The sequence below is a fragment of the Hippocampus bargibanti genome, linkage group LG06, assembly GCF_051943395.1.
Source record: "Hippocampus bargibanti isolate YZ-2025 linkage group LG06, ASM5194339v1, whole genome shotgun sequence".
In the NCBI taxonomy this organism is placed as follows: Eukaryota; Metazoa; Chordata; class Actinopteri; order Syngnathiformes; family Syngnathidae; genus Hippocampus; species Hippocampus bargibanti.
In genome coordinates this window covers 18891616-18906525 of record NC_142739.1, presented here as the reverse complement: position 1 = coordinate 18906525, position 14910 = coordinate 18891616, and the positions used below count along the sequence as shown (strand labels likewise).

Here is a 14910-nt window from a genome sequence, read left to right as displayed (position 1 = left end):
CTGGAGTTACCAGAAAGTAAAAAATGTTATGCGGACATGGTGATGTGCAGTTGATTAACATGGAATTTGTCAATGAGTCTTTATGTACAATGACATGTGATTAGGTGACAGAAGAGTTACACTAGTACTTACCAACCAATCATGCTAATCTTTATTGATGGCATCCCGTATTTTACTGTGTGTAAAACTAGCCATGCAGCTCTGCAGCTGTGTCTCACTGGGAACATGACAATTAAACAGCAGTCACACCGCTCAAAAGTCACGACACGTCAATCTTCTGCGGTGGGAAAGAAGACACGTTTCTTGAACAGGAAAAGCAGATGATTACTAATTAACAGTAGAATACTGCTAATACTATACTGCCGGGATAGATGGAGGACACTGATTCGCTGTGGCGACCCCTGAGGGGAAAAGCCGAAAGGAAAAGAAGAAGAGTAGAATACTGCTAATCCAAGCTAAACCGGCTTCAAGCCATCATTAATTGTAGTCTTGAAACACTGGAATATGTTATTCACCGGTATTGCTGGAATGGTGTTTGTTACAGCCAAATGGGACATATGTTCAAGCAAATAAGGTCATGTCTAGAGAGAAAATACAATACTGTATACAGCCACACGCAGGACAGTCCAAAGAATTGATGCAAAAAATATTATTGAGTCATTTTAAAGTGATCAGTCGCTGTATTTGTAGTACAACAAGTGTGCAATTATGCAAATGTCCTGAAATAGGCCTGAGCACAACTTTAAGCTTTGTTGATGTGTAATAATACCTTTTCACATTGTCAGTATGGGTGTATTTTGTGGAGAAATAAATTCAAATAAAAAAATAACATAAAATGTGTAAAAAGTGGACTGGGTATACTGTAAATGACATTTCTAGCAAACTTTAACAAGTATTAGCAAGAAAGGAAGGCTGTGTATGATTGACAAATTATAGTTGCAAAATATTATAATACGTGTGAGGTGCATTGGTAAATCATATTTCAACAACTATGCCCACAGCTGTTTAAGAGGAGAAACGTATGTACGCCATCAGGTGATGATTCAATGTTGGAATGCCCAATCCAGGATCCAGATATCAGCTCAACAGTACCTGTTGCCAGCGTAAGTCATATTACGTGCATCGTCAAATTAAATTGTTAAATCATTGCAGTGAGTATTCATCAAAATGTGTAAACAGTGATACCTCAGCTTACGAATTTAATTGGTTCCAAGAAAGTGTGTGTAAGGCAAAAAGTGTGTCTTTCAAACATTAATTTCCCATAGGAAACCCTTAAAATGAGAATAATCAGTTCCCAGGTAGCCATAAAACATACATTTCTACTAAATACACCTTAAAACTACACAGAATATACAGCCTTCTTCTTTCACCATTTTGAGGAATGATTCCTTGTAAGCTTCGGCAGGTAGCCATAAAACATACATTTCTACTAAATACACCTTATAACTACACAGAATATACATTATTTTATGTATAATAAATGTGTTATTGTATTGTAATTAAAGAAATAAACTGTACTGTATAATAAAGTCGTTTCATTTACCTTTGTGATGGTTGTTGATGGCGAGACAGAGAGACAAAGATGGTAAGATGGTAAGGACTTGCAGCAGGTTCGGGTGATTAAGGATAGAGATGGCAATGTATTAACAGGTGCCAATAGTGTGATGCAAGATGTAGCAAACATTAGCAAGGATGAAGTGAGGAGGGCGCTGAAGGGGATGAAGGGGGGAAAGGCACTCGGGCCTGATGATTTACCAATCGAGGTATGGAAGTGTCTTGGAGAGGTGGCGGTGGTGTTCCTGACCGGGTTATTCAACAAGATCTTAGATGGTGAACAGATGCCTGAAGAATGGAGACGAAGTGTACTCGTGCCCATTTTTAAGAACAAAGGAGATGTGCAGAGTTGTACCAACTACAGAGGAATAAAGTTGATGAGCCATACAATGAAACTCTGGGAAAGAGTAGTTGAAGCGAGACTAAGAGCAGAAGTGAACATTTGTTAGCAGCAGTATGGCTTCATGCCAAAAAAAGAGTACGACAGATGCAGTGTTTGCTTTAAGAATGCTGATAGAGAAGGACAGAGAAGGTCAGAAGGAATTGCATTGTGTCTTTGTAGATCTGAAGAAAGCGTACGACAGGGTGCCCAGAGAGGAGCTGTGGTATTGCATGAGGAAGTCTGGAGTGACGGAAAAGTATGTCAGAGCGGTGCAAGACATGTATCATGACTGTAAGACAGTTGTGAGGTGTGCTGTCGGTATGACTGAGGAATTCAAGGTGGAGGTGGGACTCCACCAGGGGTCAGCTCTGAGCCCCTTCTTGTTTGCTATGGTGATGGACAGGTGGACAGACGATGTGAGACAAGAATCTCCTTGGACCATGATGTTTGCAGATGACATTGTGATCTGTAGCGAGAACAGGGAACATTTGGAGAAACTAGAGATGTTGAGATATGCCCTGGAAAGGGGAGAAATGAAGATCAGTCGCAGCAACACGGAATATATGTGTGTGTGAATGAGAGGGATCCAAGTGCAAGAGTGATGCTACAGGGTGAAGGGATAAAGAAGGTGGAGGATTTTAAGTATTTGGGGTCAACTGTCCAGAGCAATGGAGAGTGTGGAAAAGAGGTGAAGAAGCGTGTCGAGGCAGGCTGGATGTGGATGTCAGGTGTGATGTGTGATAGAAGGGTTTCAGCTAGGATGAAAGGAAAAGTGTATAAAACAGTGGTGAGACCAGTCATGATGTTTGGACTGGAGACAGTGCCACTGAAGAAAAGACAGCAGAGCTGGAGGTAGCAGAGCTGAAGATGTTGAGGTTTTCTTTGGGAGTGACCAGGTTGGATAGAATCAGGAATGAGTATATTAGAGGGACAACTCATATTAGAGGCTTTGGAGAGAAAGTCAGAGAGGCCAGACAGATGGTTTGGACATGTCCAGAGGAGAGAGAGTGACTATATTGGGAGAAGGATGCTGAGCCTTGAACTGCCAGGCAGGAGACCGAGAGGAAGACCGAAGAGGAGGTTTATGGATGTGGTCAAAGAGGACATGAAGGTAGCTGGTGTGAGAGAAGAGGATGCACAAAACCGGGATAGATGGAGGACATTGATTCGCTGTGGCGACCCCTGAAGGGAAAAGCCGAAAAGAAAAGAAGAAGAGGTGATGGTTGTTGATGGCTTGATGGAATGGAGTGGGAGGAGGTGCGAGGGAGAGTCACATTTCATAAGGACTGTAGGAAGGAGGGTTATCCTATCTTTCATAGGCTTATGCCCAGGGACGGACTTCTCTTCCTGTGTAATGAAAGTCTGGTTAGGCATCTTTTTCCAAAAAAGACCGGTTTCATCAGCATTAAACCCTTGTTGACGAACGTAGCCTTCTTCTTCCACCATTTTGAGACTAAACCTCTCAGAAACTAAATCCTGGCTTTCCCATAACTTTCTCAAGCTTAACAGCGAAAAAACGGAACTTCTCCTTGTTTATATCAAATCCACCCTACACAAAGCAAACAGTTTCTCTCTCGCCATTGACAGTTCAACCGTGTCGCCCTCCCTTCAGGTCAAGAGCCTGGGTATCATCCTCGATAGCTCACTATCTTTTCATTCCCATATCAATAACATAACTCGGTCTGCATATTTCCACCTCATTAATATCAATCGTCTCTGTCCCTCTCTCACCCCTCACTCCGGTGCTATCCTTATCCACAGTCTCGTCACCTCCCGCATCGATTATTGTAACTCACTTCTTGTTGTTAATCAGAAATGTATCCATAAACTCCAAATAGTCCAAAATTCTTCAGCCCGGATCATCACTAAAATCCCCTCCTTTCACCACATCACCCCTGACCTCCAGCAGCCCCACTGGCTCCCTGTTAAACATCGGATCAAATTCATTCTGTTCATTCTTCTGTTTACATTCAAAGCCATCCATAACCTTGCCCCTCCCTATCTGCCTGACCTGCTTCAAATCTCCGTTCCCTCAGATCCTCATCCTCCCTTCACCTCTATGTGCCCTCTGCCCGTTTTACCACGATGGGATGCAGAGCTTTCACCCGCTCTGGTCCAAAACTCTGGTATTCTCTTCCACCCAACATCCGTAATATTGACACCCTCCCTATTTTCAAATCCCACCTCAAAACCCATCTGTTTAGAATTGCATTAATGGTGTAGTTCAATCAGCTATTTTATTATTTATCATTTTACTTATGTTTTTTGTTATGTGCTTTGGTTTTATTGTAAAGTGTCCTTGGGTGTTCTGAAAGGCGCTTGAAATTAAATGTATTATTATTATTACACGTAAACACCCTCAGCAACACACGCACCTTTAATAGCTTCCTTTTTCGAAGGATGGTAGCAATGGTCGACTTAGCTATACCAGTACTGGGATGCTAAGTCACACAAACGTACACCTCGTTCGTGTTTCTCGATCTCCTTCTTCTGCTCGACCGTAATTTTCTTTTGTGTCCTCTTCCGCTTAACACTGGCCTGTGGTGGGGTCTTTTTAATAGCAAAAGTACTCCAGTCGATAGCAAACCATTTCTACACTCAAAGGGCGCGTGGAAAACAAGTCCGGCAGCCACAGTGGCGCTGTTCGTCCGTTTGGTTTTGCGTTCATCCGCCGAAAACTAGTCCGCCAGCCACCGTGGTGCTCTGTTTCTCCCCGAAAACTAGTTCGTATGCCAAGTTTATATTCTCGGGTATTTTATGTTCGTATGACAAAAAGTTCGTTAGCTAAAGCGTTCGTAAACCGAGGTATCACTACTTAATTCAGGTAGGCATGTCTCTAAAGATTAAAATATCTTTCCCCTCCTATTGTGGTTACTTTTATGAATGCCTAATTCTTGCCTCCACCTTCTATATTTATTGTTTTTAATTATCCTGCTGTTGAGTTGATGCATCGTGTTTATATATGGTTGTACATGAGTTCCTATATTGCTGCCCTGTTTAATCTATTAATCTGATGGTGACAGGATGGATTCATAACACCAGATATGATTCAAATGATCTTCTCTGAAGAGCCAAACCATCAGCAGATTGCTACACAAAAATTCAGAAAACTACTGTCCAAAGGTTTGTTTTTACTCTAGAATTTCTAATATGTATTTATTTGCCTAAATACAACGAATGTGCACTACATTGAAATGGAATTGTTAGACAGATCTATTTTTCCTCATATTCTTGGTTGGCATTTTTGAGTTTATTTTTGTATATGTTGCTGGCCCCTGTCTTTGGAGTGACCTCCCTCTAAACCAGGGGTGGGCAAACTTTTTGACTCGCGGGCCGCATTGGGTTCTAAAATTTGACAGAGGGGCCGGGCCAGGAGCATTGGGAGGGAGTGTTTGGGCCGGAAATACTAAACCTAAAGCATTAAAGGACAACAGACGCCTTCCGACAAGTTATGTCCATAATTTATAAAATCACTTCAAATGACTTTGACTGAGCGTATTTTACAAAGATTCCACTGCATATAGCTATAGTTTACGTTCTAAGACTTGCACTGAATATTCACGAAGTCTTGTTTTCGAGTTGATGACGATCCCCATGTGACGTCACGTTTGGACCGCCCCTGACCGAGAAAGCGACACACAATGCATTTTGGGTACTTTGTTTGGTCTGAAAACTTCGTGTTGATGGCGAAATTAGAAGGAAAACACATAAATAATGCCATGGTGAATCGTTGTGTGTTGCACCAAGACAACTATTTGATATTCGCTGACACAAATTCCCAGCTGACAAATCAGCCCATTTCCAACGGAGCTTGGGCGCAATCTTCTGCATTTTCTGGGTGCTACATTGCTGTCATTGGCGGCTCGAATTGATATAGGAGGACTCCTTGAATCAATTGCAAACATTTATGCTTTCCTCTTCAGAACTATTTGAATCATATTCATAACTGGATGAGTAACAAGAAAACATCTTCTCCGAATCTGAAGCCATTGTTTTGATTCTCGAGCAAGGCAAGACGTCATGGCGTGACGTCACGATCAAAGGGGTGGGACCTTCTGAAACTGGCCATTTCCAGATTCATTTTGAAGTCATTTTTATTGGTGTTTTTCATTTAACTAAAAATATCAGCCTGCCTGTTTTGGGTATTATAGACGCTATAAAACGTTTTAATAATGTCAGTGGGAAACACGAAAAAATGGTGCCGGTTGTCCTTTAAATGTAGTGTGTACAAACCTCATAGCACAGTAAGAACCCAATTTATTAACTGTCTTTCAAATGTGAAAAATATCCCTGATCAGTTAATAAATTTGTCTCAAGGAATATGGCGTTTACATACTATTTCGCAGATACTGTGAGGAGGAAATGGAAATAGATTAAAATAACATATGCACTGTGATTCATCAAGATTGCGTCTGTTTTAATAGGTTTTCATTGAAGGGGCAAAGTTAAAGAAATCAACATTTATTGAAAAATGGAATCACTTTCAACATTCAAAACATATTATTCCACAACGAAATATTCAAGGTCAATAATACCTACTTGTGTTAAATTCCGTCAAATCATAGATGGTTTGTCCTGACCGCGCGCTCAACAAACTCCTCACTGACGCCCTCGCCTTCACGCGCAAACAACACACGTGTACCGTCGCCGAGCACACGGACATCGGCAACCAGTGAAATTTGCATACTCGGCACGGCAGCCAATCAGAAGCATGCTGCTTTCTTCCGGACTTTCGCAAGCGTTATAAAGTTGTGCAATTGCATATCATTTTCCAAAATAGATGCACAGAACCTCAGCCCAGAATAAAGATTCAATAGAAGCTAACAACATATGTGAGCTACAAAACGTAATTTTACATTAAACCGTGACTGTAAAGTGTACGTGAGACTCATGAAAGGGGCTTAGTGGCTCATAGGAAGCAATGCAAACGTTGCATTGTGCACCACAATGTCAATCAACTACTGCAGCAAAATCAGCACATTTACCGTAAATTAAGCAAGGTAGCATTTGTAGTAGGTACAATGTTGACAATGTTTTTTAATGTGATTAGTTGTCTCATTGTGCTTCAGGTTGTGAAAGATGGGGCAGGCAACTTTTCAGTTATCTGCCCTGTTGTCCGCTAACTTTTTGTCATGAGTTTCAGACGCTGTTTTTACTATAATTTGGGCAGGTTCGGCGGGCCGGATTAAAAAGCCTAACGGGCCGTATGTGGCCCGCGGGCCGTAGTTTGCCCATGCCTGCTCTAAACTGTCTCCAAGCTCCTTTGCTGCCCATCTTTAAAATTTGTTTTAGGGTTAAAACTCGTTTTTCTTTGCCTTGTTTATTAGCGTGACTTGATTTTAATTTTACTGGCTTTATTATTCATTTATTGGTTTATGATTCATTGTGTGTCTTAATCTTTAGCACTTTGTATACAGCGGTGGTTGTTTTCAAGTGCTCTATTCATACAGTATACAGTTCAATTGAGATTTGTTTCATGTTTGTGATTTTCGAAACACCGCTGTTACATTGGTTGTATTTTTTTACCCTTGTTTTATAAACCAGATTTAAAAACTTCCATTTGCATTTTTAGAGCCCAATCCCCCCATAGATGAGGTCATTGCCACTCCTGGAGTTGTGAATAAATTTGTTGAGTTCCTGAAGAGGAGTGAAAACTGCACATTGCAGGTAAAAAGCTTTTCTTAGTCACACAATGCTAAACGTGTGTATTTAAAATTTTACATTCACAATGGTACTTCAGCAATGTTTTTACACAGCAAACAACATTTCCTGGATTGTATTCAAGGGTCTCTGTGTTTTGTGTTTGTTTTAAGTTTGAGGCAGCCTGGGCTTTAACCAATATTGCCTCAGGCACCTTCCAGCACACCAAGGCTGTGATTGAAACGGGAGCTGTGCCTATTTTCATTGAGCTGCTGAATTCCGAGTACGAAGATGTACAAGAACAGGTGAGAACCTTTGTTTGCAAATGCAAAAGCAGAATTGTTGCTTCCCTACAGCTACATCATCATACATGTGTGCACGCGCACGCACGCACGCACACACGCGCACACACACACACACACACACACACACACACACACACACACACACACACACACACACACACACACACACACACACACACACACACACACACACACACACACACACACACACACACACATACTCTATTGACTGTTGTTTTTCAGGCTGTGTGGGCGCTGGGCAACATCGCTGGAGATAATGCAGAGTGCAGGAACTATGTACTCAACTGTGACATCCTGCCTTCACTACAGCAGTACGTTTTTCTTCCCGATACCATCTGTCATTGTGTTGAACATTCTTGAGTCACATCTTAATAATCCTGCACCCTGCTACTCCTCCAGGCTACTTGCAAAATCCAATCGGCTCACAACAACTCGAAATGCAGTTTGGGCCCTGTCCAACTTGTGCCGTGGGAAGAACCCGCCACCAGATTTTTCCAAGGTCAGCTATCGAGACTTGTCGTCTATTTTTTCTTTTTGAATGTGACTTTATGCCTGCAATCAAGCTGTTCTTGTCTCCTTTTACTTGTTGTCAGGTGTCACCGTGCCTTAGTGTGTTGTCCAGACTTCTATTTAGCAGTGATCCAGATGTCCTCGCTGATGCTTGCTGGGCCCTGTCGTACTTGTCTGACGGGCCCAATGAGAAGATCGAGACAGTCATTGACTCTGGTGTCTGCCGCAGGCTGGTAGAGCTGCTCATGTAAGAAACATTCCACTCATCTTTGAAAAAGCGAATTAAGTAAATAAAAATGTTCTGAAAATGAAATACTCCAATGCAGGCTTTGTTTTTGAATTGAGGTTCCGAAAATGTATTTAAAAATGCTAACTAATGTCGCAACTATGGATAAAAATGATAGTAGCCTCAATTTACTATTTTGGTGTGCAATCCTTTGAGGCAGTCACTGCAATGAAATGATTTTTTTTAACTTTCAAGAAGACGTTTGCACCTATGAGTAGGTGTTTTGGTCCACATTTCAGGAGCAAACTGCTCCTGAAATTTGAAGCATACTTTCTTTCTTTGGAGGACATGTTTTTGGCCTTTCCATGGATGTTAAATCTGGGCTCAAAGAAGGGCACTTCAGAATGGTCCAAAATTTTGTTCTTGACTGTTTTTAGTTGTGTTTGGGTTCATTGTCCTGTTGCAAGACTCATGACCCATGACTGAGACCAATCTTTCTGACATACAGCAGCACATTTCTCTCCGGAATATCTTGATAGTCTTGAGATTTCACTGTACACAAATTCGAGACGCACTGTGGCATTATTCTGCAAGACCACCACAAAAATAACACAGTCCTCTCCGTGGTCTTTTCTACGATGCCTCATTTTTGTATCTGTCAACATTGAGCTGATTGGCGTACCTCGTTTTTTCTCCAGGCCTGTTTTTGAAAATAATTTTGTTAAACCACAATTTAAAAGCAATATCTTACTTTGATTGTTTAATTCTAAAATCAAATTTCTGTTTATTGTTCCTCTAGTCCGATTCCAGTTATTTCTGTGACCATTTAATATTTCTTTCATTAACAGAATAGTATCAAAAATTTTGTCATCGTCGACAACAATGATAATTGCTTAATTCCTGCGTTCTGTGTGTGTTCTCCCGTCAGGCACAGCGACTACAAGGTTGTTTCTCCTGCTTTACGGGCAGTGGGCAACATTGTGACAGGAGATGACATTCAAACACAGGTTGAGTCCAACAAATCAATTAGCTCAAACGCACTGGATTTATGTGCTGCTTTTGTACTTGAATACTGAGCAAATTTCGTTCTCATCGCAGGTGATCTTGAATTGTGCAGCACTGCCTTGTTTACTACACTTGCTAAGCAGTCCCAAGGAATCTATCAAAAAGGAGGCCTGCTGGACTGTGTCTAATATCACGGCTGGAAACAGAGCTCAGATTCAAGTAAATTGTTGCTTCAAACATTTGACGTTTTATTAACTGTCTCACACCAGGTGAATTCATCTGATTGCTGTGTTCCTCTCACCAGAGTGTGATTGATGCCAACATCTTCCCGATACTGATTGAGATTCTTCAGAAGGCACAGTTCCGCACAAGGAAGGAGGCAGCATGGGCTATAACTAATGCCACCTCGGGCGGCACTCCTGCACAGATCAGGTAGCAAATGTTTTACCTGATCAATTTCCTCTGGAATTGGGCAACGTGTGTTGACAATTATGGACATGATTGTAAGATTCTGAAGCGAACAAGGGCTTAAGAATTAATAGTAACAGAAAGAGGAAAGTGATTGGTATAAAGTGTGGATTTTTTTCTAATTTGGGCAGAAGAATGACCCCAACCTACACCCTTACTTGTTGCTGCTCATTGCAAATTGTAAATTTACAACTGGGGCATTATTTCATAGGAAAATAAGCATGCAACCTTTCCAACATATTGTGACAACTGGCTTATTTGTTGCTTTCTCTTTTGTGTGAATAGGTACCTGGTTTCTCTGAGCACTATCAAGCCCATGTGTGACCTTCTCACCGTGATGGACTCAAAGATCGTGCAGGTCTCTCTGAATGGTCTGGAGAATATACTTCGATTGGGAGAACAGGAGGCCAAAAAGAATGGAACCGGCATCAATCCTTACTGTGCGCTTATCGAGGAGGCTTACGGTACAGCTCTGCATCTCAGCACAGTCGGACATGACCAATGTTACTGATCTAAAGATATTCCCAATAGGCGTATTGTGCGCTTCATTAGGTTAGTTTAAGTTTTTTACTTTAGCAACACCATGCTCAATTTTGATGGAAAGAGTTATATTATATTTGATATTTTTTCAACACGTTTCTGTCCTCTCATTTGGAAAAGTTCCCCACGTTAAAAAATTGTTTTTAATTTGGGTACCTTTAGAGCGCCCATGATAAAAAAAAACACAAGGATGGTTTGAATTTCTTAAATGGAAAAAAGAAATAAATAAACAATAAAATGAATAAAAAAACTGGTGAACCAGGTGAAAAACCTGACAGAATAGAGCATAGATGCCAGCCTATAACAATCCTTTTCGAGAACAATTTATCATGATTACACAGTTTTTAACATTTTCAAAATCACTACGAGACTACGATTGCAGTTTCATGGTTCATTCTCCAAACCGTCTCAGCATAGATCAGCGGACGGATGAGTGCTCTGCTTTTTACACTATTTAACCATCGGAGCATAAGTCATTGCGATAGTGTCCTCTTTTTTTCTCCATTATTAAACCTCAGACTGACTCAAAAGGCCACATAAAACTCAATGTCTCCTCCACTGGAAACATGTACAAAGCTGCTATGTCTGCAGCTGGAAATTCCACTTACATACATGTACACAGACTTCCAGCATTGATTGCCTTGATGCCATTCATGTGGCAAAAAAGACTGATTTCCCGAGAAAGAAAAAATATATAAATAACTATTACTACTACAACAACAGCAACACAGGAAAAAGAACAGCCACGTATATCAGACCCCTGCACGTTTCCAAGCTTGATTACGTTTTAAGAAGCTGGTCACAGCGTGCTCATCAAAAGCGATCTAAACATTCTCACGTGGCGAATGACATCCCGCCCCCTCACTTTACATCGGACCCTTTTTTGTGTGCACATCAGGCTTGGACAAGATTGAATTCCTGCAGAGTCACGAGAACCAGGAGATCTATCAGAAGGCGTTTGACCTGATCGAACACTACTTCGGTGTGGATGAGGAAGATGCCAGCTTGGCGCCACAGGTGGACCAGGGTCAGGGCCAGTTCATATTTCAACAGCAGGAAGGACCCATGGAGGGTTTCCAGCTCTAACATTACCCACTTTGCCGCTTCATCATTTTCCCGATGTCAAGGATCTCGCTATCTGACAAACTGGGTCCAAACCTAGTCTGGCTAGGGTGGCTCCAAAAGCTCTCCCCGAGACCATCCACATCCTCCAGGCCTTCAAAAAACAACCATATCTGAAACGACGTCAAGATGTGTGAATACTGAGGTAAATGTGAGAGAGCATTAGGCCAATGATGCTTCTCCGACACAGTCGAGCGTGGAAAGGGTGGTCGTACCTGCACTAAGGGGGGGAAAAGGCTTCCTGTTTTGTTAAAGTACATCTTTTGGTTTCCTTTGATTGGTCACAATTGGAAACCAGTCTCACAATTCACATTCATCTCCGTATTGAAATGTGAATTTACTTACCCGTTTAGTCCTCAGATGGGGTGCTAAAATCCTTCCATCATCAGGGAAGATTTTACTGTGTACTGGTCAAATTTTGAAGGGGTTCCTGTCCGAAGACTAAACAGGTACTGGATGTATATACAGTGCAACCCTAAGTCCTCAGAGCCCCCCTTCCATTTGATGGACAAATGGGTGGGTTCTTTTCTTATTTATTTACAGTTCCTTGCGTGAGGGTTGAGTAGAACCCAATCAAGGATTGTAGCCTAAACTAGCAGTGTAATTGTGAAAAGATTAAGGAGGTTGATTTGGAGGGCCTTGTGTATCCTACATACATGTTAGTGTGCTTAAATGGCAGTGGGATGTTGGTATATGAACGTGTAGTGTTTACAGTCATGACTGCTTTTCCTTGATACCTCAATAATTAGGAAGAGGTTAATCAACTCTGAACTTGTATTCTTTTTGCATTTGCTCTATATTAGGGACTTGGGTGGTTGAAGTTGTGAAACAGAAGCACAATGTCATTTTTTTATGTGATCCTCGACCTTACATTAAACTTATTTCTTGCACATAAATGCACAATTGATCACTGCAATGTTAATTGGTGGACAACAAGAAATGATCTATATTTACATGGAAATACAGTAAAGTCTCGTTATATCGATATCGGTTATATCCATAGTACTGCTTATTACGATACTATTTCTATGAACGCAAGGAGAAAATTTACATGCCGCAGGACCGGATATATCGATAGTCCGGTTATATCGATATTTTTTCCGACTCCCGAGAATATCGATATAATGAGATTTTACTGTATTTGTAATGCAGAACATATTTCATCTAGCACATTCAACAATGTATAGTTTTCTAATATTTGTGGTTTGTGTGACCTTCCATCATTTTTTTAGGTTTTATTAGTACATTTCATATTTGGGAATTCTGTTGCAGTGTTGTGGCTCTCAGTAGAAATCCAGACGGACCTGCAGTTGTCTGTGCAGGTGAGACATCTTACAGCCAAACTTTGAGACTTTCTGAAAGTGAAGCTGTATTATGCTGCTGGCAATGCCCGTACGGGTCTGGAATACACACCTAATATTGTCTGGCAAGAACTAATAAATGGACCCGTTGGACATGGACTCCACCCACATTCCTATTAGTTAAAATGTTTACTGCGATAAACACAACATGAATTGCAAATTGTTATGGCCACTTATGCGAAGAATGATACTGGACTGGTACCAGTCAGATAAACAAAATAACATTGGAATGTTTGTCAGAATCTGAAAGTTTTCATTTTTAGTAAGTTTGAAGTGTTGGTCTCAAATAAAAGATGATGTTGTCCATATATCCATACATTGGGTACATATGATTCAAGAATGTTAGATTTCTCAGTGTTTTGAGATTTCTTTTGACACAGCTGTGTAAATAATGTGTGTAAATAATAATAATAATAATAATAATAATTAAGACTACATTTGAGCTAATGTGTTATTTTCGGAGAAAAAATGGTAACACTTCAAATCCATCAGTCCACAAAACATTGTTCACTTCTGATTTATATGAAATTGGTTTGTGGTTGTTTTCAAGCATTGGAGATTTTCGTGGGCTCCAATTAGCCTTCTTTGCTGACGTCAATATAAGTTGACACCACATCTCCCTTTTACAACCCGGCGGTTGAACCATCTCATTTTGATTCACAGGATATCAACTAAGAAATTTCACGGGAAAGCATCACCAGTGACGGGCCCTGCATGTGACTCCTAGGCCTTCAGTAGTGCTACGTCTAAATCAATCAGCTGCGAGTGTGGTGGGATATTACTACATGTCTACTAGAGGGTGCTGTTGGCCATGAAATAACTTGTGACTTGAAGTAATAATAATAATAATAATAATAATAATAATAATAATAATAATAAATTTCATTTATAAGCACCTTTCAAAACTTAATACTTTCATGAAACATTGAAATTTTACTATGGACATGTGGATTCATGATAACCTCATGAAATTGCAACATTATTTGCTATTTTTGCTAGCTTCGGAGATGTCCAAACTTAGTGACCATACATTCTTGAAAAGTTCTGTTCAGTACAGTATATCTGCAACCAAATAATTTCTCTTTCAGCCATTGTGGGTTGACAAAACTGCTATTAAATTATATATATATATATATATATATATATATATATATATATATATATATAAAAGGATCCCATTAAAATGTTCCTGGGGCGACAAAGTTGCTCCAGCTCGTGCTCACTGTTCCACCAACTACAGCATCAGTGGAGCGCTCATTCTCAGCACTGAAAAGACTGAAAACATACAGTCGGAACAGGACTGATCAAAGACTACTTTCTTCACTGGCAGTGATCATTGAGACAGCGACTTTTAAAACTGAAGAAAGATAAGGAAGGCTTCTACAAAGAAGTTATCGATGCCTTTCTTCAGAAGGAGCGGCACATGGACTTCATTTCTAAGTCAAGGTAACACAATAATAATTTTTTTTTAATTCTGTTTTTCTATGCTACAGTTTGTATATACAAAGAACACTGACATGACATTTCAAACAAAACATGTTAACTTGCCAATCAAATGGTGAATAAGCTACTCAGTAGAGTTCATGTTTGTAAATTTGACTGATGACGCCTCACCAGCCATGAACCTCACCGCATGCCACTGATAGCTAGCGAGATAGATAGATAGATAGATAGATATAGACTGACTGACAGACAGACACTTGTGTTTTTTTCCCCCTTTTTAAATAAATGAATACAATTAAAACTGATTTGGCAGGTCTGGTCATTTTTTTCTTT

At 40.5% G+C, this 14910-nt stretch overlaps 2 protein-coding genes across 8 annotated transcripts in view; one reads left to right on the top strand and one right to left on the bottom strand.

The window, feature by feature from the left end:
- zup1 (zinc finger containing ubiquitin peptidase 1) overlaps positions 1 to 954 on the bottom strand; it is a 14542-nt gene extending 13588 nt beyond the window's left edge. For 2 of the 3 annotated variants that reach the window (XM_088999311.1, XM_088999312.1), the window contains exon 1: positions 133 to 952. The gene's annotated coding sequence lies outside the window, so the exon portion shown is untranslated. Of the gene's footprint in view, positions 1 to 132 lie in introns of all 3 variants that reach the window. The other variant, XM_088999313.1, reaches the window with a different exon arrangement.
- Positions 1 to 14910, top strand: part of kpna5 (karyopherin alpha 5 (importin alpha 6)) — a 15964-nt gene extending 1054 nt beyond the window's left edge. For 2 of the 5 annotated variants that reach the window (XM_088999315.1, XM_088999316.1), the window contains exons 3-14: positions 1002 to 1103; positions 4960 to 5059; positions 7509 to 7603; positions 7750 to 7881; positions 8125 to 8213; positions 8302 to 8401; positions 8496 to 8659; positions 9567 to 9645; positions 9737 to 9862; positions 9948 to 10075; positions 10397 to 10575; positions 11550 to 13450. In XM_088999315.1, the coding sequence (XP_088855441.1) occupies positions 1002 to 1103; positions 4960 to 5059; positions 7509 to 7603; positions 7750 to 7881; positions 8125 to 8213; positions 8302 to 8401; positions 8496 to 8659; positions 9567 to 9645; positions 9737 to 9862; positions 9948 to 10075; positions 10397 to 10575; positions 11550 to 11737 (1482 nt within the window). In that variant the 3' untranslated portion in view covers positions 11738 to 13450. Of the gene's footprint in view, positions 1 to 1001; positions 1104 to 4959; positions 5060 to 7508; positions 7604 to 7749; positions 7882 to 8124; positions 8214 to 8301; positions 8402 to 8495; positions 8660 to 9566; positions 9646 to 9736; positions 9863 to 9947; positions 10076 to 10396; positions 10576 to 11549; positions 13451 to 13797; positions 13905 to 14464 lie in introns of those variants that run through there. The other 3 variants (XR_016115397.1, XR_016115395.1, XR_016115396.1) reach the window with 3 other exon arrangements.